This window comes from Squalius cephalus (genome assembly GCF_949319135.1).
Source record: "Squalius cephalus genome assembly, chromosome: 19".
Taxonomy (NCBI): Eukaryota; Metazoa; Chordata; class Actinopteri; order Cypriniformes; family Leuciscidae; genus Squalius; species Squalius cephalus.
In genome coordinates, this window is record NC_137140.1 from 11,296,059 (window position 1) to 11,322,730 (window position 26,672).

The 26,672-nt window shown below is 38.5% G+C and overlaps 1 protein-coding gene across 2 annotated transcripts; it reads left to right on the forward strand.

Annotated features, from left to right (window-relative positions):
- Nucleotides 1–9,659: 9,659 nt before the first annotated feature.
- irf9 (interferon regulatory factor 9) lies at nt 9,660–26,672 on the forward strand. 2 transcript variants are annotated; one of them, XM_079850735.1, is made up of 10 exons: nt 9,660–10,013; nt 11,034–11,090; nt 11,801–11,923; nt 12,494–12,671; nt 13,582–13,721; nt 13,930–13,999; nt 14,125–14,187; nt 14,305–14,709; nt 25,776–25,888; nt 26,046–26,672. In XM_079850735.1, the coding sequence occupies exons 2-10, from the start codon at nt 11,034–11,036 to the stop codon at nt 26,169–26,171; spliced, it is 1,275 nt and encodes a 424-aa protein (XP_079706861.1). In that variant the 5' UTR covers nt 9,660–10,013; the 3' UTR covers nt 26,172–26,672. The 2 variants fall into 2 exon arrangements, with proteins under 2 accessions (XP_079706861.1, XP_079706862.1); XM_079850736.1 differs by lacking the exons at nt 25,776–25,888; nt 26,046–26,672 and adding an exon at nt 18,190–18,275 and having other exon boundaries at nt 9,943–10,013.

The window sequence follows — 26,672 nt, forward strand, 5'->3', positions numbered from 1 at the left end:
GAAATTAAAATATATTCTATGCTAATTGAAGAAGAAACTCTTGTGACCGTAGGGCATGTTAAAAGATGAACTTGTAAATTTAATTTAAAATATAAAAGGTTTAAAGATGGACATTTTTAACTTGAGAGATTGTTTACAAACTTTACAATGGGAACCTTATGTATAACAAGGAACAAATTGATTTATTGACTTATATCATTTATGTTTGAACAGTGTTCTCAGAAATTAAGGGAAACATTAGAAGGATTACTCTGGATACAAAGGTTTAATTACTGGATTGTTCTGATTATAGTAAATGTATGAAATGTAACCATAATTAACCAGATAAATAATTGTAGGATGTGATATGTTTATGCAACAATTACTACAAAAGGGGTTTGTTATATTTGATGGTACAATTATGATATCTGAGAATCTGTTAATGCTTAAGAAATGATTACTGGATTTAGTGTAAGATATTTGAATGAGAAAATGAGTTGCTTGACAATATTTGACCAAGAGGTTTGTTTACAAGCAATAATAGAAAAGAAACCTTGTGCACTGTTTGAACATTGAAGAAATTTCAAGACTGGTTCAAACCAAGGGGGAGGTTTAAACTTGTAGTTGGGGCAAGAAAACCCATCATACCCCAGATACTGACTTTGTGCCCTAAAGATCCCAGGATATGTAATGGCTCACGTTTCCACGTTTTCACCTTTAGCTGGGCTAGGGGAGGAGCCGCGACTCCTGGGGAAGACCGGGTGCTAGAAGTAATGGATTCTTTTTGAGATCCAAATTGGCCTAATACATGATAAACAAGCAGAGCACAAAGTTTTGCCCCTTGATAAATAAATAATTTTAATACAATTACAAAAGAAATATAATTGATTATTTCTGTTATGGGAACCAGAAAACAAAACTGGGTGAAATATTGCATGAACTGTAACAAACCAATCTATTTAAGAATGATGGACAAATGTCCATGTTATTGGTAAAGTTTGATGAAGTGAACAAAGTTTGTGCTACAATTATGAGAAGGAAGGATAAAGAGTCAGGATAATTGCATGAAAGGGGTGTTGTATAATATCAAGAAAATGCAATACCTGCCTCCTTGTTTTTATAGATGCCTTTTTGTTACACATATTTAGCCAATGTATTGGATATAATGCATTGCATTCAATGTTGTTATTTATTTTGTTTGTAAAAGATGGCTTATATTGTTTTGGCATAGATGTACAGTAATTGGTTATGTGACTGTGCCAACCCATGTTGAGAGGAGCAGAAAAGTGTGATTATGTGTGTGCGCTAGAGGACTCCTAAAACTTTAAATGAACTCAGCCATCTTAGTTGAGTTTACTGGAGTTCAAGGACATGAAGAGGTGGATCGCTTGCACCTGCCTGGAGAAGGATCTGGGAAACTTTGGAGGAGTGACAACCTAATGCCTGTTGTTTACAACAGGAGTATAAAAGACTGATGAACTGACTGCCTCTTGGGATACTGATACGCTAGTGCCCCCGACGCCTAGAAGCCCAGAGCTAAGGACAAGAAACCCCAAGCAGAAGATAAGAAGCCCAGAGCTTACTACACCTTTGATTCAAAACGTGCTTATTGTATTTTATATTAAATGATGAAGTTTTATTTGCCTTTATATTGTTGTTTATTATAAAAAGAAAAGTAACCAATTAAAATAAATTTAATTGATTACAAAATCTGCCTACTGAGACGACTGACCAAATTGTAAGTACCTTTTGAATGCTTATGGTTTAGGTCAGATTTGACTTTCTTTACCTTACCTGAGAATAACAAATAAATAGGTAAAAGGTGTTAAGAATAAAGTACACACCGTAAAACACCATTTTGACAGCCCTAACGCACGTGCCATCGCAATGACATCCTGACGCCACGTGTCTTTACGGGATCTTGATTAATCAAGCTCAATTTGATCTGCAGCGAGTGCTGAGTGCTTTTTGTTGACAATGTTTCCAGCTGATAAAAACACACGCTCAGCTCTGACCGATGCCAGGTGTGGTCAAGTATGTCTTTGCCAGCCACACAATATGTGCATACATACCGCACTATTTTTGCCACCAACCGAGAGAGGTTTCGTCAGCAGGAAGCCTTTTCCCACCATTTATCAAATAAACAACGCAACCGCACCGCGCTGTGTACTACAGCTAACAAAAAAAAACCTGCGTCAGTTACGTCATCATCTGATCATGTCTCGCGCACCTCTTGACACACCAAGATTTTGAATGCACCTGGCGCGTTCCGGGACTGATCCCGGCAATGTTACTAGATCCCCATCCCGGCATCAATCCCGGCAACAATCCCAGGACGTGTTTGCATTCACACAGAAGGCACTAGCAATTTTACATTATCGCAATAAATCTATTTATCCATTCTTGGCGAAGTGGTCCTGACTGAAATATTTATTGATTACCTACTTTTACAGTATACGGATCATAAACCATTGATATCCATTATTCAAAATTACTTAAATGATATGTCACCTCGATTCAATGCATGATGATGAAATTACAAAGATATGACATGAATCTAATGTACACCTGGAGAGTATATCATCCTGTGGCTGAAATATTCTGTTTTAGTTCCTGTGTCCTTAAAGGTGCAGTAAGCAATTTCTGAAAAGCTATCACGATTCCCACGGTCCTATGTTCCCACATTTCTAAGAATTTTATTTTCACTGAAAATTTTGAAAATTAGGCCCTATGTTCCCACAGCCCTATGTTCCCACAGTCCTATGTTCTCTCATTTAACCCCGTCCCCCGTCCCCCGTCCCCCGAACTTAGTTAAGCAGGAAGCGCCAAGTCACCAAAAGGTTAGGATTGTGAAAAGACAACGCCTTCCCCCCAGACCGCCACTATGGGCTGTCCAGTTTGGTTTAGTATGAAGGGTAGGTTTTAGTGCTTGTGCTGGTACAGGGATAGCCCAATTACATCCCAGACAAGTATCCCTCCTGTGAGGGGTAGGTTTAGGTATGTTAACTAATTAAGCCCTAGTCCCCTATGAAGGGTAGGTTTTAGTGCTTGTGCTGGTACAGGGATAGCCCAATTACATCCCAGACAAGTCTCCCTCCTGTGAGGGGTAGGTTTAGGTACGTTAACTAATTAAGCCCTAGTCCCCTATGAAGGGTAAGTTTTAGTGCTTGTGCTGGTACAGGGATAGCCCAATTACATCCCAGACAAGTCTCCCTCCTGTGAGGGGTAGGTTTTAGGTATGTCAAACAATCAAGCTTAATTCCCCCACGAAGGGTAGGTTTTAGTGCTTGTACTGGTACAGGGATAGTCCAATAAGATTCCAGACAAGTCTCCCTCCTGTGAGGGATAGGTTTAGGTATGTTAGGGTTAGGGTTAGGGTAAGTGACTACCAAACTGGGAAAAATGGGGATGCATAAGGCTGTGGGAACATAGGGCTGTGGGAACATAGGCATGGTCCCGGATTGGGGGCTGTGCTTCTTCAGGCCATTGGGAATTCCTGGAGACCTGTGTGGCCTCTGCCTCTCAATCTATGACAGAGACTGAAAAACACTGCTCTCAAATAGAAAAAGAGAACTTGTGTTTAGTATTTGGCTGTGAAAAATTCCATGGATATCAAGCATTGCGTTAGTTAAGGCAGGCCACGTCAGCCAAGCCGGCTGTTAGCTGTTAGCCAGCTGTTCTTGACGTGGTCCAATCCGGTGTCGACATCTATCTCAGCGGCACACATAAATCTCACACTCCTTCAGCATTTCCCACATAGCTTGCTGCTCGCATCTAAACTCCCTCCTCCAAACCCAACTCCTCCTAACCAAACCTTCATCTTTCTGATCACTTGTTTTCTTTACAGTGTAATCTGGGCAAATTTTCTATTATGTATTGTATTTCACATGTAATTGCTCATTCCAACTCATGTAATTGAGAATTGTAATCATGCATATACTGGTTATGTTCTGTACCCCATGGGGGGTTTGCCTTGCTGCTCTCCCTCTCTGTCCAGGCATAGCTGCATGGACAGGCGTGGGAGTTTTGCCCAGAACAGAACCATACCGCCAACACTAACTGTATGCTATATTATCGCAATAAATCTATTTATCCATTCTTGGCGAAGTGGTCCTGACTGAAATATTTATTGATTACCTACTTTTACAGTAGAGACGGATCATAAACCATTGATATCCATTATTCAAAATTACTTAAATGATATGTCACCTCGATTCAATGCATGATGATGAAATTACAAAGATATGACATGAATCTAATGTACACCTGGAGAGTATATCATCCTGTGGCTGAAATATTCTGTTTTAGTTCCTGTGTCCTTAAAGGTGCAGTAAGCAATTTCTGAAAAGCTATCACGGTTCTGTGAGACCAGAGGTTAAATTGGGCCAGAGCGCACCGGAGCGCAGCTCCGCCTCCTCAGGTCCACAACACGCCCTGTCGGCGCTCAGCACCATCTCCTTCAGCACCAAATATTGTTATTCCACTTGAATTATTTTTAATCTCGTGGCAAATACATGGCATATGAGACTGAATAATTAGCAAGACTACACAGAGAGACACCCAGGCTACATGGAATTATCAGACGTCATGCATTAATCGCTGCATTCTCTGGTTCAGTGCCCCGCCCACAGCGGGGGGAAAAGTAGAATTACAATAAATTCCTACACACTACCAGTGGACTAGCCTACACAAAAATTCAGATACGCAGAATTAGAAACATATCTGTTTATATCAATATTCTAATCAATATTTTCAAACAATGTTGGCCTACGTTTCATAATAGTTTCATAGTGAATACAATGTCACTGTATATGAAAAACTATGTAACAAAAAGTATATTTAATAGGCTACTTGAATAGGCCACAAGGAAAACCCAAACATGGCAATTAAAGAGGGTAGATACACTGGCTGTGAGCACAACTGAATGTGAAAGGGGATTTTCAGCAATGAATACTATTGTTTCACCACTGAGAAATCAGCAGAAGATTGTCAATGTGTCCTCTTTGATGTTAGTAAAGTTAGTGGGTCCACCATAGAGTTGTGGAACCCAACTAAGTGTTTTAGGAAGTGGGTGATGACAAGGAGGTCAGCAGACCATGCTGCCTGTAGACAAAGGCAGCATAAACCAGAGGAGCCTGCCTTTACTCCTATTTGGAAGCTGATGAATGCATGAATTGTAGTGTGTGAATAAGTAAATGTGATGTATTTAAAGTGTAAACTGTTATGTCTGCACACAAGTGCCTCAAGTGTTGTTCGGGTTGTTTCATAATGCATTGAGTTGAGTAATTACCTCCCGTGTCGGTGTGATTAAATCAAATATAACATAAACTGCCAAAGAAATTGTCTTAAATCAACATATATTTACATATTTGCCAACCAATATTTTCAAACATGTTCAATTTCATACATTTTCCGAGGGTGAAATCCATTGCCTGCCTGTTAACATTAAAGGTAAAATATAATAATAAAGTGTGTGAATTCTTTGTTCAAATAACTCAACCCTACCTTACACATTAATACTGGAAAAAGAGCCTTTTTGGTGTAAAAACACATTTTTGATTTTGAATGATGAGCATTCACCGTAAATAAGCCCCCCCCCCCCCCCTCCCCTCCCTCCCTCCCTCCCTACAAAAGCCAATTTAACCACTGTGTGAGACCCAGACGCAGAATGAGCAAGGGGTTGATATTTGTTCACAACAGAAGGCACACAAAAGGAAAACATGCTGGTCGGTGATGAGGCAGGTCGAGATGCTAAGGCAACTATGGAGACAAGGCAGCTGCTCAAGGAACCTGCTGTATCTTTTTGGGAGATTGTCACAGACACCTTGGCACCTAGTTTTATTATTGTGTGTGGGGTCTGTTGGATTATTTATTAAATATAACGAATAATTGGGTCTGATTGGTCCAGCCGCTACATGGTAGCACAAATACTATTATTATATTATTCATACTTGTATAAATGAATGACTCAGTCATTTTCAAATGAGCAATTTGTTAATGCATTTGGCCTACCTGTCCCATGATGTGTAGTTTTAATTTCGTCAGCTATTTTTGTTAATTTAGGCTTAGTCCTCTGTTAAATATCTTTTATAGTTTTTATCATATTTCGTCAACCTGTTTTTTTTTTTTTTTTTTTTTTTAGTCAAGTTTTAGTTGTCCTGTATTTGTCCCTCAAATGTTTAATTTTCAAAAGACATTAGTTCTTCTGTTTGAGCTTTTCTGTCGCTTAAACAGTAGAACATTGCACTATAACGTCAAGGTTGTTCAATTTCCAAGGAATGCATGAACTTATAAAACATATACTTTTGTTGCAATGTAAGACTTTTTGGATAAACGCATCTGACAAATGCATAAATGTAAAACTAGGATGCGGAATTGAAATTGGTGAAATCAGCCACTAACAGATCACCTTACCTGCTCCCATAGAGCTCATGTGCTCTGACTGCCGGTGGGAGTTGATTAATGCCAACCTAGATTATTCAATGGAGAAATGATATTGTCACATTTCAAAAGTGAGTCAAGCAGGAATCCATTGCACTCTTTTGGAGCACCCAAATCAACGGCTGGAGGATGCCTGCAGCAGCTCAAAGTGGGATTCTGGAGTTCTGGGGAATGAAAGGTAGTGGATGGAGAGGAGGATGACGAAGGAGAAAAGGAAGAAGACAAGCAGCAGAGATCAGTAGTGACTTGTTAGAGTGACTCTGCACGTCTCTGAATGTTGAGCAGCAAGCTTGTTGGCTGCTGATGCAACAGCAACTTATCAGCTGCGCTATCTAGATAACAATGTGCCCGCTAACAAATGGACCTATAGGACCTATCAGCCTGCACCATCTACAGTTTCATGACAGAACTTTGTATTCACTTCAACTACATTTCTTAGATTTTTAGAAAAATGCCACAGTTCCCTAGCCTGGCTAACGTCAGACCTCTTCTCATTGAGACGTGGTCTGGGAACCACATGTTCATTTTCTCGTATTTGAGGCGTGGTTTACGAATGCCCAGAGCCGTTTATTGGGCGCTACGAATGTCTATCAAATGCGCCTGTATGTAGCTCATAGCCAATCGTTTCAATTATACCAGATGACATATGTAGAGCGACAGAAATTCGACGAGGAAGAAGACGAAATAAACTTGCGTTCTAAACTACTTAGAACACTATCTAAGGCTGCATCGAAAGGTAACTTCGCGTCTGATTCCATGTTGTATCCATAGATATCAGTGATGCGCGGGTCAATGTATAAACAACCCGCACCCGACCGACGTTTTCAACTAACCCGCCCGCAACTCGGACCGCAAAAAGAAAAGTAGAAAATATTGTACCCGACCCGCTTCCTGACCCGCATTTTTGGACAGAGCGCAGAGCGGCATTTTTAAAAGGACGGAGCGTCGCCCTATTTCCCAGTAGCACCTCAATGCAGTACACAAGATCCGAGGGGAGGAGTCGGATCTTATATAAGGGGTGGAGATTGGTAGGTTTAGGGGTGGAGATGGGTAGGTTTAGGGGTGGGTTTAGGGATCAGGGGGTGGAGATTGGTAGGTTTAGGTATGTAAGGTGGGAGGAGTTGGATTTTATCCGACTCCTCCCCCCGGATTTTATGCTCTGCAGTGAGGACCATCTCCTATTTCCCGCTCCAATTTCGCTCCGCGCACACCACGATTCTGAAGCATGCTCAGTCAAGCCTGACTCAGTCTTACTGTTGATGACTGCAAGATGGATTCTATTTTAAGTCAAAACTCGGCTCAATAATGGAGATCAAAAAGTACTTCAAAAAGGAAAATAAGAAGTCACAGGTGTAGGCTACTATAATATAAAACTAACTATAATGTGGTAGAAGAAAACGAATGTGGAGACATCATTCCAGTCAGTAAAGATTCATTTTGGAATCTAAAAAGACACATCTCTCGTAAACATGCAGTGTGATGTGAACACGCTGGGAAGAAAGCAAAAGGTTAGCAAATTGAATATGGTAACCTGTAACAAAGTAAATTAAATATAGCGTAATATTCAAACAATTGATACAAGCCCATTTAAATTTTAATCCTGCGCGCTGCGCAAAAGTTCAGTTATAAGAATGTTGGCCTAATAGTTAGGCTAATTTAGCCTACTTTTAAAACGTTAATGTATATTTTTTCATATAAATAAATTATATATATTTATATAAATTTTATTTATATTATTAGGCCCATTTATTCGTTTTATTTTACAGCAGTTTGTGTGTACAATGGATACGCCCATTTAAATTTTAATCGTGCGCGTTGCGCAAAAGTTCACTTATCAAAATTCTGGCCTAATAGTAGGCTAAATTTACTTTTAAAATTTGTATGTAGGCTATATTTTTGTTTATATAATTGTTATTTATATTATTAGGCCCATTTATTCGTTTAATTTTACAGGACTTTGTGTACGTAGGCTATATTCCTTCTTACATAGGTCTAATTTGTAATTTGAAATAAAACATTTCTATTTGAAAAATGTTGTTGTTGCTCATTAGTTCTTTAGGAGGTAAGGCTGTGGTCTAAGCTAAAAGTTATATACATGTAGATTTTTTTTTTTTTTTTTTCGTTTTTTGGAGCGAGCGGGGGGCGATTTGAGTGGAGCGCGGAGCAAACTGCGTTGAGCGCTGAGCGATGATGAGCGGAGCGGCCTGATGTAGCTTTGAGCGGGGGAGCGAACATTTCCGTGAGCGATGATGAGCGGAGATTCTCACCGCTCCACTCCGCTCATATGCTCTCTTGTATAAATTACAAAGGTTTAATTGGCATCTTTATTACAAACGACCCGACCGACCGCGACCCGAATATCATTAAAAATATTTTTGGATGACTCATAACCGCGGGTAACCGCGGGTGACCGCAGGCACTCGCTCATTTCGGATCAACCCGCGCATCACTGATAGATATAAACAAACTGCTTCGGTGTGTCGCATAGACGTCGTCATCGCCTTGCTGCTCTCTCCCCATTCTGTGATTGGTTCCCTTTTTGAGGGGAAAATCTGGTCCATGGTATCCAGGCTGCCTAGCAGCATGAAGAAAATCGCGCTGTGTGCAAGGCAGCATGGGGAAACCCAGGCTAACAGTTCCCCCTGCCAAATAGTTTACCAAAAATAAATGCATCAGTTTAATAATATTTAGAACAAAGAGAACGAGAGAACAAAGAGTCTGCCAAAAATATAATTTCCCTCAATTATTACATTACGGCATTTAAAAAAAAAAAAAAAAAAAAAAAGACAGCTTATAAATGTCAAAATCAAGTTTTCTGTGGTGGGTATGATTTATGGTTAGGGTTAGGGAATAGAATATACAGTTTGTAGCCTACAGTATACAAATTATGTCTAAAGTCCCCATAAAACATGGAAACCCAATGCGTGTGTTATTTAAAAAAAAAAAAAAAAGTGTATCAATAATTATTTCAGTATAGTTCACATTCATTTTAATTTGCTTTACTTATCATTTGTTCTACTACATCTTTCATAATACACCATGACGAAATTTCTACAGTGTATATATTTTTTGCCTTCTGAGTGCTTGAAAAGAGATCCGTACTATCACGTGGTTTCTGGGAAGAGCAGCGTTTCTTTTGAAACGAATTAAACTGGCAGAAGGGAAATTGGCTGAGAGAAAATACCAAAGTGGGCGGGGTTTATGATGTGTTAAGACCACAGTCTATGGTTAAGACATGCTCAGTAAAGATGTCACATAACACCTGCTCATGTTGTAGTAATATTCATTATTCCCAAAGTGATGTAGCCGCACATTGCAACAACAACAAAAAAAAAACATATTTCACGAATAGATTGTTAATTCAAAAAGATTCCGGATTTTCCAAAGAAACTCATGACATAGCCTACTATTTATTTGACGAACAGTGTGATAACGCTGTGAGCCGCTGAGCGCCCCCTACAAAAGTGTCTCAAACAGCTGCAGGACGCTCCACTGTTTTGCTTTCAGGAATTTCTAGTGCGATCATCTGCGATGAGCTGGACAGGCAGACTGTGATCTCCAGAACTGCTGACAGTATACGACCGAAACTAAAGGTAGGCTAAGCGAAACTACTAACAAACGAATCATTTTCACAAGTTTATACAAAAATGCCGTTTTTTCCGCGAACTTATTTATACAACGAGCTATTAGGCTACATTGATTTTGATGTGGATAGTTTGGAAGAAATTGTTGAAATTATGAAATCCCTTGTATCTCTATTTGATTTTTATTTAAGCAGATAATTCGATTATGAGTTTACAAAAAGTATTGTGAATGCGTCTTAATAGAGTTAAGGCATATATAATAATAGTCATTTATGATTACAAATCATAGCGTACGCTTCCTGTAGCTACTGCACTAGCAGCTACCAAGGGAGGGAACCAAACAGCGATTTCTTTCGAAGGACGAAGGTGATTGCCAAATTAAATTCATTTAAGAATTTAAGTCAATATAATTGAAGAATTGTTTAGAGTCAAAATAAGATTTATAACAACCTGTGCGTAATTACAATTCATGCTTATTGTATTAGTCAAGTGTGCTTATAAGGAACAGCTCCATTGATCACTGTTGTTCTAATAATAACCCCAAAAAGCTCACAAGAACAAGCTCAGAAACACATCTAAAACAGCATTATCTCATTTCATTGGGCTTACATCCATTAATTCAGAAACTTTACTCACTCAGTTCTCTGAACGCCCCTGGGGGGCGGTACCGCCCCCGTTGAGAACCACTTTAGATGAAAGATTAATCTTCAATTTAATACTCATTTTATTGGAAGACTATTCACACACACACACACACACACACACACACACACACACACACACACACACACACACACACACACACACACACACACAATCACACACACACACACACACACACACACACACACACACACACACACAATCATTTAGTTTGGCTAAATAGAATAACTTCTGCATACCTTATTGCATACCTTCCATGGTACCATGTCAAATAACATGGTATTACCCACCTCTGAACTGTCAAATGTGTGAGATGTCTGACTTTCTTAAGACAAATCAGCATCTGTCAATCAATGTGTTTATCAGATGGCATCTGGAAGGATTCGCTCCACGCGCCGTCTGCGCTCCTGGATAGTGGAACAGGTGCGTGTGTGTGTGTGTGTGTGTGGTATGTTGAGTGTGTCAAAGGATCTGAGTTAATAAAATCTTAGATAGTTTAGATTTGATAGTTTTTCAGTGAAATAATGCTTCTTCTTTTTTTATGTTACATCTTATGCTGTTAAATTAAAGTTTAAGTCTGTGAATTAAATTAAAGTTTACGCCTGTAAAGTTTAAGTCCGTGTTACCACGATGGTGTTTTGTATTTGTGTGTATGACACATGCACCTTATATTTAGTATTTATCTCAGCTTGTGAAAAAGCTACATGTGATACATTATGTACAAGCTGTCTCTTTATCACTTGTATTTTTAAGGTGGATGTCAGTATAATATCAAGGTCAAAAAATGATTTGAGTAGTTTGGTAATAAATTAGTTGTAATGTATTTTAGTAATTTTAGCTATTGAAATATATATATATATATATATATATATATATATATATATTTTTTTTTTTTTTTTTTTTTTTTTTTTTACAGTAAATTTAACTCCAATCTGTAAAATCTAAAAATGTTGCTAGCTACCTATTTTTCTGGCATCCACAGTTGCCTTTTTATTTATTTATTTAATTTATTTTGTATGTGCTGGCAGAGTATCTAGCTGCCTAATATTACCTAAGGGTCTCAGGTCAGAAATATTAATAATTATGATTAATAATAATATCTGTTTCTCTCTTGTGTGTGCTTTGGGATATAGGTGAACAGTGGGAAGTATCATGGTCTAGTGTGGGACAACACTGATAAAACCATGTTTCGTATCCCATGGAAACATGCAGGAAAACAAGATTTCAGAAGTGAGGAAGATGCAGCTATTTTCAAGGTGGAAATATCTATATCTTTCTCTGTCTGTCTATGTGTGTGTTCATGTTTTTTTATCCCTGTGGGGACTTCAACCTGAACACTGACTCATTGGGACTCATGTCACTGTGGGGACCTAAATTGAGGTCCCCATGAGGAAACGAGTTTATAAAGCATACAGAATGAGTTATTTTTAAATTGTAAAAATGCAGAAAGTTTTCTGTGAAGGGTAGGTTTAGGGGTAGAGATAGTTTAAGGGGATAGAATATACAGTTTTTTACAGTATAAAAAAAACATTACGTCTATGGAGAGTCCCCACAAAGATAGCGAACCAGACGTGTATGTATGTCTACATTACATTACATAACTGTACATTACATTGTATACATTGTATTCACTCTTGATACCTTTTTTTCTGCTAGTATATCAAATTGTTTGTTTCCACCTCTGTGGAATTACATGTTGATGATAATTATTTGCACATTATTGATTATAATTAATTTGAAACATAGTATGAGCAGTAATTCATTTATTAAGAAATAATAAAAAAAATGTTTTTTTGAAATTTTAATTTGAACTTTTCCGATTGAAGGCTTGGGCGGAGTTTAAAGGGAAGCTTTTGGAGACTGGAAATGACCCTGCATCCTGGAAAACTCGCCTTCGCTGTGCCCTCAACAAAAGTCCAGAGTTTATTGAGGTCACTGAAAGATCACAGCTGGACATCTCAGAACCCTACAAAGTGTACCGCCTCGTACCACTAGAAGAACAAGGTAACAAATGGACGTGGAAACATTTGTTTGTAACATAGCAGGGTTGCCAACTCTCACACATTTGACACATTCAGTCTCTTTCTCTCATGCCACCCATAGACAATTCAACACAAAATAATCCTTAAATTTGCAAAAATCCATAGCATTTTCCCACCATAATGAGGCTTGATTGGTCTAAACCAGGGGTGTCCAGTCTTGGGCCACTATCCAGCAGAGTTTAGCTCTAGTCCTAATTAAACGCACCTGAACCATTTAGGACCACTAGAAACTTCCAGGCAGGTGTGCTGGAGCCAGAGTATGTGAGCGGAGTGGAGCGGCAACAATTTTCCCTCAGCGCTCCAAGCATTTAATAATCACTCCGCTCCAGGTTCACCATTTACCGCTCTCCACTCCTCGCTCACTGAAATCAGAAACACCGCTCCGTCTTCGCTCCATGAGGAAGTTGCGAATAAAGTATTTATAAGTATGCTTTGAAATCTCACAAAAGTTCTGCTCATAATATGTAGGCATATTAAATGAAATAAATAAATAAACAATACTAGGAGAATAGTTTCAATGTGGTTTATTGGATAGTGTGCAAACTTTTTCTTCTTTTTTTTGCACTACTTGGAATGATTACTATTTTATTCTGCATCCTGGTGGTTGGATGTTAACTGCATTTCATTGGCTTTGTATTTGTACTTTGCTCAATGACAGTAAGTGGAAGTGAACTGAATCGAATGTTCTGTAAAAATACAAAATGGAGAAATTAAGCTTTCTTAAACATCAAACATTGACTATAAAAAATGACATTTGAAGTTTTGCACATTCCAACAACTTGCATGAACAGCAAAAAGTCTACAATAACTCCAATGAGTATGTAAAGGAGTTACTTTTTGTAATTATTTACTTCATTTTCCTCTCATCATAGGAGGGGTGAAAGTAAAAAAAGAGAACGGACAGAAAGCAGTGAGAAGCATCAGGAGGAGACACAGCGAATCTGAGCATGATCAGGAGATCGAATGCAAAAAGATCAAAAAGGAGGTTGTTGTGCTCCAGCCCATCAACATGGTAAAAACATAACTAATCATTGAAGAGCTATACTGTTCAAACTTTAATTAAGATGCTATTTGCAACATGCATGCTAAATAGAGAAAGCCTGCCTTACAAAAGCAAAACAAACAGTAGAAAACATGCACTCAGACACATTTTACATTCCACTTAGCAGAGTATGAGTCTACAATTAACTGAGCACTATTTCCACTTCTGATCTTAACAGAGTGCACAGGAAACTGTCCCACATACAGGAAGTGAGATCGGGATGCAGACAATCCTCTTAAAGAGTGACAGTAATTATCTGATTTTACTCAATGAATTTTACCTGAGTTTTCAACTTGGTTCATTTGTGGTTAATGTAGATGTTAATAATGCAAAGTGGATGACTGACTTATTGTTATTCAACATTTTTTTTGAGGTGCTGAAGATATCCAGTTAAACTTTACAATTGAAACGGTGCCTTTGTCTGAAGAAAAGAGAGGTAACTAAAAATGCAATTCGATTCATTTATTGAGCACAACAAATCTGATCTCACAGTTGTTTCATGTTTAACCAAACCATCAGCAGATGGTTTCTAAAAACACTTTTGTTCTTTCAGTGCTGAACACTTTCCACATAACCGTGCACTACATTGGTCAGGAGGTTCTGCGGCGAGAAGTAAGGGGTAATGATGTTCGGATTGCTTATCTGCCTCCGTCACCGGTCCCTCCGTCTCCACCGTCTCTGAACGGCCCTGGCTTCCATCGAATCCCTCTCCCAGAGCCCCCATTAGACATGGTTGCAGACTCCAGCCTTGCCCCACGTTTGAACGATCTTAACAAATTACTGCCCTTCATGGAGCGGGGAGTAGTGCTGACCTTGACAGGAGGAGGCATCTATGCCAAGCGTTTCTGTCAAGGACGGGTGTTCTGGAGAGGACCGCACAACACCACCACAGGACCCTGTAAAATGGAGAGAGGAAGTGAGCTCACCCAGCTGTTCAGCATGGATACATTCAGACAGGGTAAGTGTTTCACAAGCAAATATTTTGCACTGGAAAACCCAGAATAAAACATTACTTGAGTGGTCAACTCAAATTTCTATGTTCCGATAACACTTAAAATAAGGTTCATTAGTTAACATTATAATTAACTACATTATTTAACATGAACTAATAATGAACTGCACGTATACAGCATTTATTAATCTTTGTTAATGTTAATTTCAACATTTACTAATACTTTATTCAAATCTTGTTAACATTAGTTAATGCACTGTGAACTAACATGAACTAACAATGAACAGCTGTATTTTTATTAACTAACGTTAACAAAGATTAACAAATACTGTAACAAATGAATTGCTCATGGTTAGTTAATGTTCCAAACGGTTTCATTATGACACACAAGTAATGAAGTCATAATGACACTCCCCCTAAAGTCCCCACTTCAATGGTTCTGCACTTCGGAGTGAGTAGGGCATAGGGATGCTCATTTCCGATTAGAATTTGGGGAGGTGTGAGGACTGGAATTGAGAAACCCTGCCATAAAAGAAGCTTTTTGAGTTCACCAAAGAACCTTTCAGTGAACTGTTATTAAAAGAACAGTTTTCTTAGTGTTAAGAACATTTTAATAATTTCAAGAACCTTTATCCACTATAAAGAAGCTTTTGTCCAGAGAAAAGGTTCAGTGGATGTTAAAGGTTCTTCATGGAACCATAGATGCCAATAAAGAACCTTTATTTTAAAGAGTGTAATAACATCCTAAATAGTGATCAGCTGATATTTGGCATTTTTTTATTTCGTTTTTCTGTTTGCTCCCATTCTGTCGCCATTAGTTTACTGTCTCTGTTTTACAGTTCTGTCTAATAAATTAGATGTGAGTAAAATGATGTAAGTATAATGGCATTTGCTTTTCTATTATTCGTGTTCTTTGTATAAAAAATTAGCAGTCATCAGCTTGAGGTAGAGGGGGCAGAGGAGAGAACTTAATGTTTTGAAGAGTTTGAGTGTGTCTGAAGTGCTATTGAGCTTGTTTTGGTAATATGGTGTGTTTGCATTGTGTGGAAATTGGTAGAAAAAGTGGAGAAGTTGATACATTCCAACGTCAACAGAATCCTGATTTGTGCCATTACCGTGTTAGAAGATGACCCATCTCGTGGCACAAGATTTTGGTCATAGTGCTCACCTTTCTGCTAGAAAGTAATTCCATCTTTAGTCCTATAGACTAAGCCCTGTTCAGACTGTCAGTCCAAATCCAATTTTTGTGCATGTCTGATTGGAATCTGATCAAGTGTGAATGTCAAAATATCATGTTAATTGCAATTTTCACAAATCTGTTTCAAGCTACATTAATTTATGGTTTGAAATCCTATTCAAATCTAATTTCCAGAAATCCTTTTTAGTCTGACTGCTCTGATCGGAATTTGCGTGGTTTTTCTGCTTTTGTTACTTTCTCACGCCATGAAAAACATAAACACATCAGACGTTGTAGAAGAAAACATGCTGAGAGTTGTTGCAGAAACAAGGTTGTGTTGCTTCATGGTGTTGGTTGATTGCAAAATTACAGTATACTGCTAATCTGCTTCTTCTACACACCTCTTTGAGTTTAGCGCCTACATTACAGATTGTTTGAAAGAAGCTGTACTGTGATAACAGGAAAATAGTGATCAGTGATACAAACAGATTTCAATTCTGCTGTAAAGACAGTATTGTCATTATTCAGTTGAAATCAGTTCAGAGTTGATTGTTTTCGGTATAAGAACTGTGTAAAGCTCATCAATTATGAAACGAGTTCAATTCTGCTATAAAGCAATTCAGCAGAAAACAGTGATGTCATCGGTCCAGCTCAGTTCTCATCCGATAGTGTCAGTGCAGTCAAATCCAAAATACTGCTGAATATTAAGTGTCCCCAACTAAACAAGCCAAAGGCGACAGTGGCAAGGAACCAAAACTCCTTCAGGTGACAGAATGGAAAAAAAAAAAAAAACCTTGGGAGAAACCAGGCTCAGTCAGGCCAGTTCTCTTCTGGCCAAACATGTGATTATGATTCCAGGATGCATCACAAGTGAGATTGTGGACTGTTCATTCAATATATTTCTTCCAGCTCCTTCTACTTGAAGATCTGGATACATCACAACGGCATTTGGTGGGAGAAGTTGAAGGTTGGTAGGGTCTGTTAGGTCTAGAGGGAACATTCCCATAACTTTCACTAATGTTCTTTAAATGTTATGTAAATGTTAGGACAAAACGTTCTTAAAATAATGTTTATGGAACGTTCTTTTAATGTTATTAATAGTTAATATACGCGCTTGCAATGTTAAGAGAAAATGTTCTTAGTACAACATTTATGGAATGACTTTACAATGTAATTTGTAATTGATGATTGTACTACTCCTCATAATGTAGAGAGAAAACATTGTGAGAACAATGTTCATAGAACGTCCTTACAATGTTATTTTTAATTAAATGTTCTCATAACATTGAGAGAAAACGTTCTTAAAACAACATTCTTGCAACGTCTTTATGATGCTGTTAATATTTGCTGAATGTTTTTGGAATGTTTGCATAGAATGTTGTGGTCAAAATGGCCTAATATCTTCATGCCTTATAGTCACTTTTAGAATATTCCCAGCTAACAGGGAACGTTCTCAGAACTTTGGCTTGCATTCTTGCAAGGTTCTCTCAAAGTTATGAACAAACTTTCTTCCAGTAATGTTAAAAGAACGTTCGTTCATAGTTATCTGGTCTTTAAAAAAAATCTCAAAACGTTAGCACAAAAACATTATTTATCATACATTGTTCATGAAATGTATTTTTGTAATGTTTTAGTTGGACATCTAAAACATCTAACATGTTTTAAATGTTACTATCATTAAAGAGAATTGAAGAGAAGAGAACATAAAGTCACAAGACACATGCATAAGGAACAAACAATGAATGCAATTTATGCAAATAAAATATAAAGGCAAGCAGGTATAATAAACTGACTTTATTAAACCTAATGCATTACACTAAGCAATCAGGACTTTGAACTGTGCATGTGTTTTGTTCCACGCCACTTTTAAGCCAAACGTCCAGAGTCTGCAGACAACCATTACACTATTATGTCTCTCTTCATCATGCAGCATCACAAAGCGTTTTGTAAAACGATAGTGTTTGAAACTCCAAATGAAAACTCCAAAAATCTTTTTCTATTGTGTTGTTTTCCACATCACGTTATATTTGACTTGTGTGCTGTTTAGTTGTGTGTTTGAGTTTGTTCTTTTCTTTTCTTGTTTAACTTGGTGGGTGTGTTTTTGGTTTAGAAAATGTAAGCTTTGCTCTTATGATTCACTGTCTTGGACTGTACTTCCCAGAGGCTCTTACAGTTTAGAATCAGATCTTCAAACAAAAGGAACTGGATGAAATATTTGAATGCTACCACACAGCATCCACAATCTACAATCTGATTCTGACTTGTGATGTAGACTGAATCATAATCACACCGTTTTCATTTGTTGTCAGAAGTGAACTGGCCCCCTGACTGAGCCTGGTTTCTCCCAAGGTTTTTTTCTTCATTCTGTCACCTGATGGAGTTTGGGTTCCTTGCCACTGTTGCCTCTGTCTTGCTTAGTTGGGGACAATTAATATTCAACAATATTATTGATTTGACTGCACAGACGCTGTTGTATGAGAACTGAGCTGGACGATGACATCACTGTTTTCTGCAGAGCTGCTTTATTGATGAAATTAACTATTTTAAAATGGAAATGAATCAACATTGAACTAAATTCAGATGAGCAATGACACTTTCTTTTAGAGCTGCTGTACAGCAGAAATGAACTCTGTTTTGCATCACTGAATAATTTTCCTGTTATTACTGTAAAGCTGCTTTGAAACAATCTGCATTGTATAAACAATATAAATAAAGGTGACTTGACTTGACTTCAGTGTACTACTACAGCAAAATGTGAATCTTAAAGTAAAGTCTTATCTGTTTATTTTATAATTCAAACATTTAATGCACTTAGAAACTTGTATACCGTGGGAAAATGTAAACACTCTGAAAATTGTATCTTAACACGGTTTTTGGAACTTTTGTTTAATTTTTTTCTATTTTTATAATTTGAAATAATATAAACATAAATATAAGCAGGACAGCTCAGTGGGTAGCACTCACCTCACAGCAAGAAAGTCCCCAGTTTGAGTCCCAACTTAGCCATGAGTCTTTCTGTGCAGAGTTTGCATTGTTCTCCCTGTGTCAATGTGGGTTTCCTCCAGGTAATCTAGTTTCCACCAAGTCATGCAGCATAGGTAAACTGGTGATACTAAATTGTCTTTATGCCGCAAGACCAGCCGAACGCGGTGAGTGTGTGTTAGAAATCAGGAATGGTGAGAGAACATTGTGCTTGGTATGTTTTTCGTCTTCAACCCAAACTTGGGTCTTCAGCCGACAAAGTTTAAATCTCATCTGGCTAGTGCGCTTCCCATAATGATGTTTCATTAACAAAGTTCAGGAGGAGCACATTCAAAAAATTGATCCCAATCAACTCTTCATCAGCAATTACCACGTCCAGGGCCGGAGTGGGGCCACTTTTCAGCCCGGGAGTTTCAGGCCCAAGACCGGCCCACTTTTTCCATGGTAGAATTTCAAATTAGCACTTTTTCCAAATTGGATAAAAAAAGCAACAGTTCAGCTCTTACTATTGTGTAGTTTGTATTAATACAATGGTTCAACAAATAATGTAAAGGTTAAATAATAATTCACTTAGACTTTATAAGAAGCAATTACGACTTTATTTCACACAATTCTGACTTTATAGCTTGCAATTCTGACTTTATAACATGCAACTGCGACTTTATTTAACGCAATTCTGACTTTATAACACGCAATTGCGACTTTATTTCACGCAATTCTGACTTTATATCTTGCAATTCTGAGAAATAAAGTCAGAATTGCGAGATGTAAACTCGCAATTGTTAGATAAAAAGTCGCAATTATCTTTTAAAATGTTTTATTCTGTGGCGGAAACAAGCTTCCATACCTCCTGGCCTCTTCCTCCCATCCATCCTCCCTGACGCGTACCGTTACGGTAGGGCCCGCCCAGCTATCGGTAGGCGGTGCCGTGGTAGCCTACCTTGCAGTGCGTATGCGGTGCGTATTTTTTTCCGATTGCAGCCCGTATTTCACACCCATCTCCCGCCCCCCTCCCGTTTTGTTATTTCTCCCATGAAACTCCCGTAATCTGTATGGCCCAAACGTCGTTATATCAACCCGTTCCAAGGTTGTCCAGTTGCCAGATCTTGTATGAAACCCATCCTACAATCAACACATCATAAATTTCAACCCATTTGTGAGCTCAACCTGGCAACCTACAACCCAGTTGTGCCGTCGATATCTGCGCAGGTAGTAGACGCGGGAAGTTGAATAAGCGTTAATGGTAGAAATGGGAAAAGACTCCGTGGTAAGTAAATATTTAACGCAATTAACGCAGCATCCGTTTTTTTCTGTCATCCTTTGGCTGCATGGCGTTACATTATCTGATGCGCTTTTATTCTTGCTAATGCTTTTAAACCATTCAAGCCATGTCTTAGGCTAACGTTACTTATTTTATAAAACTTTAAAAGCGGAAAGCGCATCACTCATTCCTGGGAATACATTTGACATCGCAGCCTGACCTTGACGGAAATAAATATCCTACCTACGCCAAAAGTACCAGAGAAAAAGTCTCAGCTGTGCTCAGATTTGTAAACCGTTACGTTGCTTTGGTTTTTCAATCCGTACCCTTTTCGCCCCGTGGCTCACAGGGACCCAACAAAAATAGGGACACACGAAAAAGCCAAAATAGAATGCAAAATTTATTAACAAAATAGAACTGTATAGAAAAAAAAAAAACTACGTACAAGGTAACAGTGAACAAATTCATAAGCCGTGCACGCTTTCGCAATCGTTGTTTTGTAAATCGTTCTTTCGCAAGTAGCCTAATCCTGGTTCACACGGGACGATTTTAAAATTGTCGGCCGATTTTCCTAACCTGAGAGACCCCACAAATAGCGATAAAAAAATCACGGGTCTAACAGTTTTGGTCGTACAGTGTGTGGTGCGCAGCCACACGGCAAAATCAACACATCACACACGAACCGATTTAACTCCCGAGCATTCCCAGGTCAGACGGGAAATCTCGCAAAATCCCTCGAGATCAAACGTGACTTCAGAGTAAACAATGCAGTGGTGATAGTTTGTAGTTTGTTTTTAACCGAAAAAAAAAAAGTTATCAAAAGAAAAGGCGATGGTCAAAAAAAGTGGAGACAACGCGAGCTGCCGCCGGCTGTTTTGATTTTGTTTCCCGGTGCTTCCTCGCTGCCTCGTCACCTCGCTTTCTGATTGGCTACACGCCACCACAGTCCACAGGCTGCGTGCTCGTTTGTCACCGGGGGACACCACACACGAGGAGAAATCGGGCCAAAATAATCCAACATGTTGGATATCCCCGATTTGAGATCGGAGCGGTCCCGACGTCCTTCTGAGCAAACGAGAGCAGTCTTAACACACCACACACGGCAGGAATATCTGATCAGATTATTTTACGATAATCGGAGCATCCTTAAGATTGTCGGAAGGGGTGAATCGGGGCTAATCGGCCTTTATCCTGCCGTGTGAACCAGGCTTATGCTGGGTACACACCAAAAGATTTTTTACATCTTATAAGATTTTCAAAATGTGATAGACCACAAACATGAGGACAAAAAATCCTAGATTTAAGCGTTTTGCTCCTATAGTGTGTGGTGTGCCATGATGTGACAAAGACAGCACACCACACACAAACAGATTTTCAACCAGATTCTCGACTGTGAACACAGGAAATCTCGCAAAATCTCGCGAGACTTCAGAATAAGCATGTCGGATGATATGCAAGAAGAAATTATGATGATAGTGTTTGGAATGATTTTCACAGAAAATTCACATAAAAAAAAAAAAATAAAAAAAATAAAAAAAACATTGTACCCACCATTATATATAACCTTTACAGAAATATATTCATTCTTTATTGTCTTAATTTATTCTTTATTGTATTTATTTTCTCTTTAGAAAACGTTAGCCTATTTAATCCCTCACTGAACCCTTATAACACTCAGCTTCCTGCATATGTGCGTGTGCGTGTGTGTGTGTGTGTGTGAGAATGACCGTCTTCCATCATCTCACTTTCTGATTGGATATTGTTTCATTTCACGTGATAATCTCCAGAACGTGCGCGCGTTTGTCCTCGGGGTTCCCCCCACACATCAGGATTTCTGATCGTAAATATTAAACATGTTTAATATTTACGATTCGCGATCGGGGCGGCTCCGACGTTCTTCCGAGCAGGTTCGGACACTCTTAACACACCTCACACCAAGGGAAAATCTGATAAGATAATCTGTTGAACCATCAAGATAATCGGGACATAGCTAGGATTGTCGGAAGGGGGGAAATCGGCCCAAAATCAGCCCGATTATCTTTTGGTGTGTACCCAGCATTAGTTGTTTGTAATATTCAGTTCCTGTGAAAAATTGTGAAATACTGTTCCAATAGCTGAAGTTACACAACAACATGCTGATTGATTACACAATATTTGGATGTAATTCAGTTCCAGTGAAAATCTGTTCCAGTTAATGGAGTATACACTGATGTGTAATATTCAGTACCAGTAAACTCCACCCGCTGGAACAGTTTCTTACAGTAACTGAATATTACACAACATCACCTGTTCAGTTTTGCAAACTACTCACAGATTTGTGGCCTATACCTTATTTTAGAAATCTGTTTTTCTGTATATTGATTTAGGCCTATTGTTAAGATGATTTTTTCTATGATTTGGCGATGGGGTGTGTAATGTATAGATGACATGAAACCACATGTGGTTGAACTGAACCCACACTTTTTTTTTCACTTTAAGACCGGGGTAAAGCAAGGAAAGCTAACAATTTACCTCAACAAGGTGACATAATGAACAACACTTGTCTCATTTGTGGAGGTGGAAAAACAAGTTCTTTGTGATATGCAAGATTTATTGTATTAAAATTTAAATGAAAAAGAAAAGGCATGAGAGTCGGCTGTTTTTGTCAATTTTAAGTTTTAATTTAAAATGTTTGCGATTTAATATAAGTACATGGTTAAATATTTGCCCACTTGCTTGAGCAACTTAATATAAGTAGAAGTAATGCATTGAATAATAGGCTGACGTTGTTTAAATTGTGTTTAAACGTGCATACGTCTGTTAAAGAGTGTATATGCGTACAAAGAGAATCGCAATGCTGACATGAGACGTTAAGACCGGAGTAAATCAAGGGAAAATACCATTTACTTCAACAAGACAACATAATGAACAACACTCGTCTCATTCGTGGAGGTGGAAAAACAAGTTCTTTGTGACATGCAAGATTTATTGTATAAAGATTTAAATTATGCAAAAGAAAGGCAAGGGTATGAGTCTGCTGTTTTTGTCAATTTTAAGTTTTAATTTAAAATGTAGGCTATGCGATTTTAATATAAGTAGCCTACATGGTAAACTATTTTTACCACTTGCTTGAGCAACTTAATATATAATTATAGAAGTAGCCTAATGCATTTAATAATATGTTGTTTAAATTGTGTTTAAACGTGAATACTATTAAACAGTGTATATGTGTACAAAGAGAATCGCAATGCTGACAAAAAACTTTTTTTAAATAAAAGTTGCTGATAACTTCTGGATTTGAAATACAAATAGTGAGTATGTATTTGTGGTATAGCCTACAGCAGCGGATCAGTTACGCACTGCAAACGCAGCATATGTGAAAGCACTATTGCGCATGCTGCTCCTGCACTGCATACGCACTGCACACGGAGTATGTGTGAAACGGGCAACGTTTTGGAAAAGACGGGCTATGGACCCAACCAATTCTATAGGAGGGGAGGGGAGAACTCCCTCACATGGTAGGCTACAACCCATGCAGAGGCTGCGCGCTGCATTGTCAGAATGCGGAACGTGTGTAGCCTAATGTGACTAACGTGACAAATGTGAAAACAAAAAAAAAATTCCTCGACCGGCCCAAAAGTGAAGCGGCCCACCGGGAATTCTCCCGATTACCCACCCCGGGCCTGACCACGTCTATCCCTGTAAAAAAAGATGGATGACGCCCCCTCACTCTCTTCCATTGGTGAAAAGTGAAGCTGCCAAAGTCCTAATATGGCGCTGATATCTTGCGCAGATTTGGGACATTGCTTCTGCGCAGTAGTGAGCACGGGACCCGAGTCTGCGCAGTAGCGAGCAGGAAGTTAAGCTGTGATATCAAGATCCCGCCATCACTCCCGCAGAAACAGTTAGTACAAAGTTTACTGTGTGAAATTAACAGTTATGGACATGTAGAAATTAAAGTTGAATCTCCTCCCGAAAATCCCCCAAAAAAGTCCGTTGGTGCCTTGGTGACTACTTCGTTTAGGTGACTATTCCCGTTTTTATAGCATCAAATAACAAACTAAGGATCAAACGTATAAAAAAAAAAAATGAAAACGAAACCGAAAACTTAAACCAGCGTGATTAAAACTACCTAAAATGACAGAAATCATCTTTGGAAGAAGTGTAATTTGATTGTCTAGTTGCCAATCACGTCCATTAGACTTCATGGGTAGGGTGGGGTTTATGACCTATACTGGGACCAACCACTGGTCGACTATACATATATACACATTCCTCGACAATTTTCAGCATCCCACCACCACCCCTCCTCACTCTTGGTTTGTTCCTACCACAGCCTGGAATACGGGGGGAGTACTCTGGGTTCAGGCCAATTATCGAGCTCAGAGCCCACTCCTTGGACAGCACGGCAAATACGCATACCCATTTATTCTATCTGACTTATTTGTAAGTGTGAACTAGTGAAATGTTTACGCCTTAGGTCAGTAGGCGGAGAGTCAGCGGTCTTTAATGGCTGTTCAAATGCATTCAATCACAAGCATTTTGACTATGAAATCAATCCGGTCGAATGCTGTTCCGACTACCTCTGAAAGTGGTCGAAAGTAGACAAGCTCAAAACGTTTTACACCCCGTTTACACCTGTATTTAGCGTCGTCCACTTGTCCACATCCAGTCGACCAAAACGCATCTTAATACCAGGTGGAAACAGGGCCTCTATCGTACACATAAACCAAGAAAAACTTTCTTATATATATATATATATATATATATATATATATATATATATATATATATATATATATATATATATATATATATATATAAAACGGGACGTTTTGAACGTTTTCATAACTTAATGGCAAAACATTCTGAGAACATATTTTTGTTAGCTGGATATGGCCTTGGTATGCTGAGGATCTGTGCACAGATCTGACTGACTACGGGCTCCGGCTAGTAATAAACAGCAACTGAATTTAAATAATATAATAATATTTTGGGCTCTGTTGTTAACCTTTAATATTATAGTAATGTGCAAGTAAGGGCTCCCTTATATATAGTTTGCAGCATTAACAGAAATATTTTATTTATCGTTAAGAAACATAATTGAATTTATTTAAAGACAGAGACACAATTTGTTCATTAAACCACTAATAAAAAAAAGAAGCAATTTTATGTTTAGTTTTCTCCCCCACTTCTGTACCGAATCCATACCGAACTGTATTCCCAACGCCTCCATGTTGCTGTTGTTGTTTTTCGGCGTGTAGGCATACCAACGCAACGGTATTGCCATAGAAAACATTGCAGATATTTTGGAGAATGCAAGGGACACACAAATCAGACCTGAACAGTTGCAATACACAGTGTGGACATTCAGTCATTTAGATCAGATTACAATTGGATGAAGAAATATTCGGATTTGGACTGGCAGTGTGAACGTAACCTAAGTCCCCCAGTGAGCCAGCCAGAGGCAATTTTGGCAAGGAATAAAAAAAAAAGGTTGGTTTTAGATTCAGGAGAAAAAAACAATGGGTCAGTTCTCCTCCGGCTATATTGTGTAAACATAAGGTCAACATTAGCTAGCTATATGTTTATTTCCTCTTCTGATTCCCTGTATACATGTACAGTAATACCAAGCTTTGACCAAGTTTTGAAGATTTTCTTTCCTATTTTCAGAGTTGGATGCTTTCCGCAATGGAGGAAAAGAACCTCAAAGTGAGATCATGCTGTGTTTCGGAGAAGAACTGTATGATGGAGACAACATCTCTGATAAACACATCATCATTAAGGTAAAGACCTTATGTGAAGGTATAATGGATGTATATAGATCAGATGCTACATTTGTTTTTGGGAGATGTACAGCAAAAAGAAAAAAAAGAGACCTTTACATTTCCGAAAGAGTCGTTGTTTTGGGTGCACTTTTCATTTACATTTTTCTCTCTCCAGATCTCTCTCCCATGGGTTGAGTTGCAGATAGAAGAGGTCAAGACCCTAAGAGACCCTACTATTGCAATTCTCAAATGTTTGGCCAGCCAGTCTCCTACAGGGGAAGTGACTCTGAACCTTTGTTGAAGTATCAGAGTAACAAACCTCTAAGATATCACTCGCAGCATTCTAAACATTAGGGATCAAAATGAAGAGAAAAATGGCTTGAGACAACTTGTAGAAACCCATTACTGTATGTAGTTAGTGGAAATGCTGCAATTATTAGTTGCTTAAATATATAGCCAGATAGCAGTTAAATATTTATAAGTAATGCGAAGACACGTCTTTGGTCAAAAGCTGAATACCTTGGTCCAAAGCGGGCCAACTGGGGCTCGAGGAGTGGTCATGAACAAAGGTGGAGTTTACCAGAGTCAGGAGATGGTCAGCACTGCTGTTCATTTCCCATGTTGTCATATCAGGCTACCAGCCAATTTCAACATTTAAGACATTTTAAACACTTTTCAGCTCAAAACTCACTTTCAGACAGCAGCAAGTGTTTGAAATAACTTCTGATAACGCTAATGTATCATCGAATTTGTCACTTTACATTAATCAATGGCAATAAATGTTGTTGTCACTTGCCTTGTC

Coding starts and splice junctions, on each gene's coding strand:
- irf9 (XM_079850735.1), top strand. CDS start 11,034: ATGGCATCTGGAAGGATTCGCTCCACGCGCCGTCTGCGCTCCTGGATA. Junction 13,722..13,929: donor TGCTCCAGCCCATCAACATG/GTAAAAACATAA, acceptor TGATCTTAACAG/AGTGCACAGGAAACTGTCCC. Junction 25,889..26,045: donor ATAAACACATCATCATTAAG/GTAAAGACCTTA, acceptor TTCTCTCTCCAG/ATCTCTCTCCCATGGGTTGA.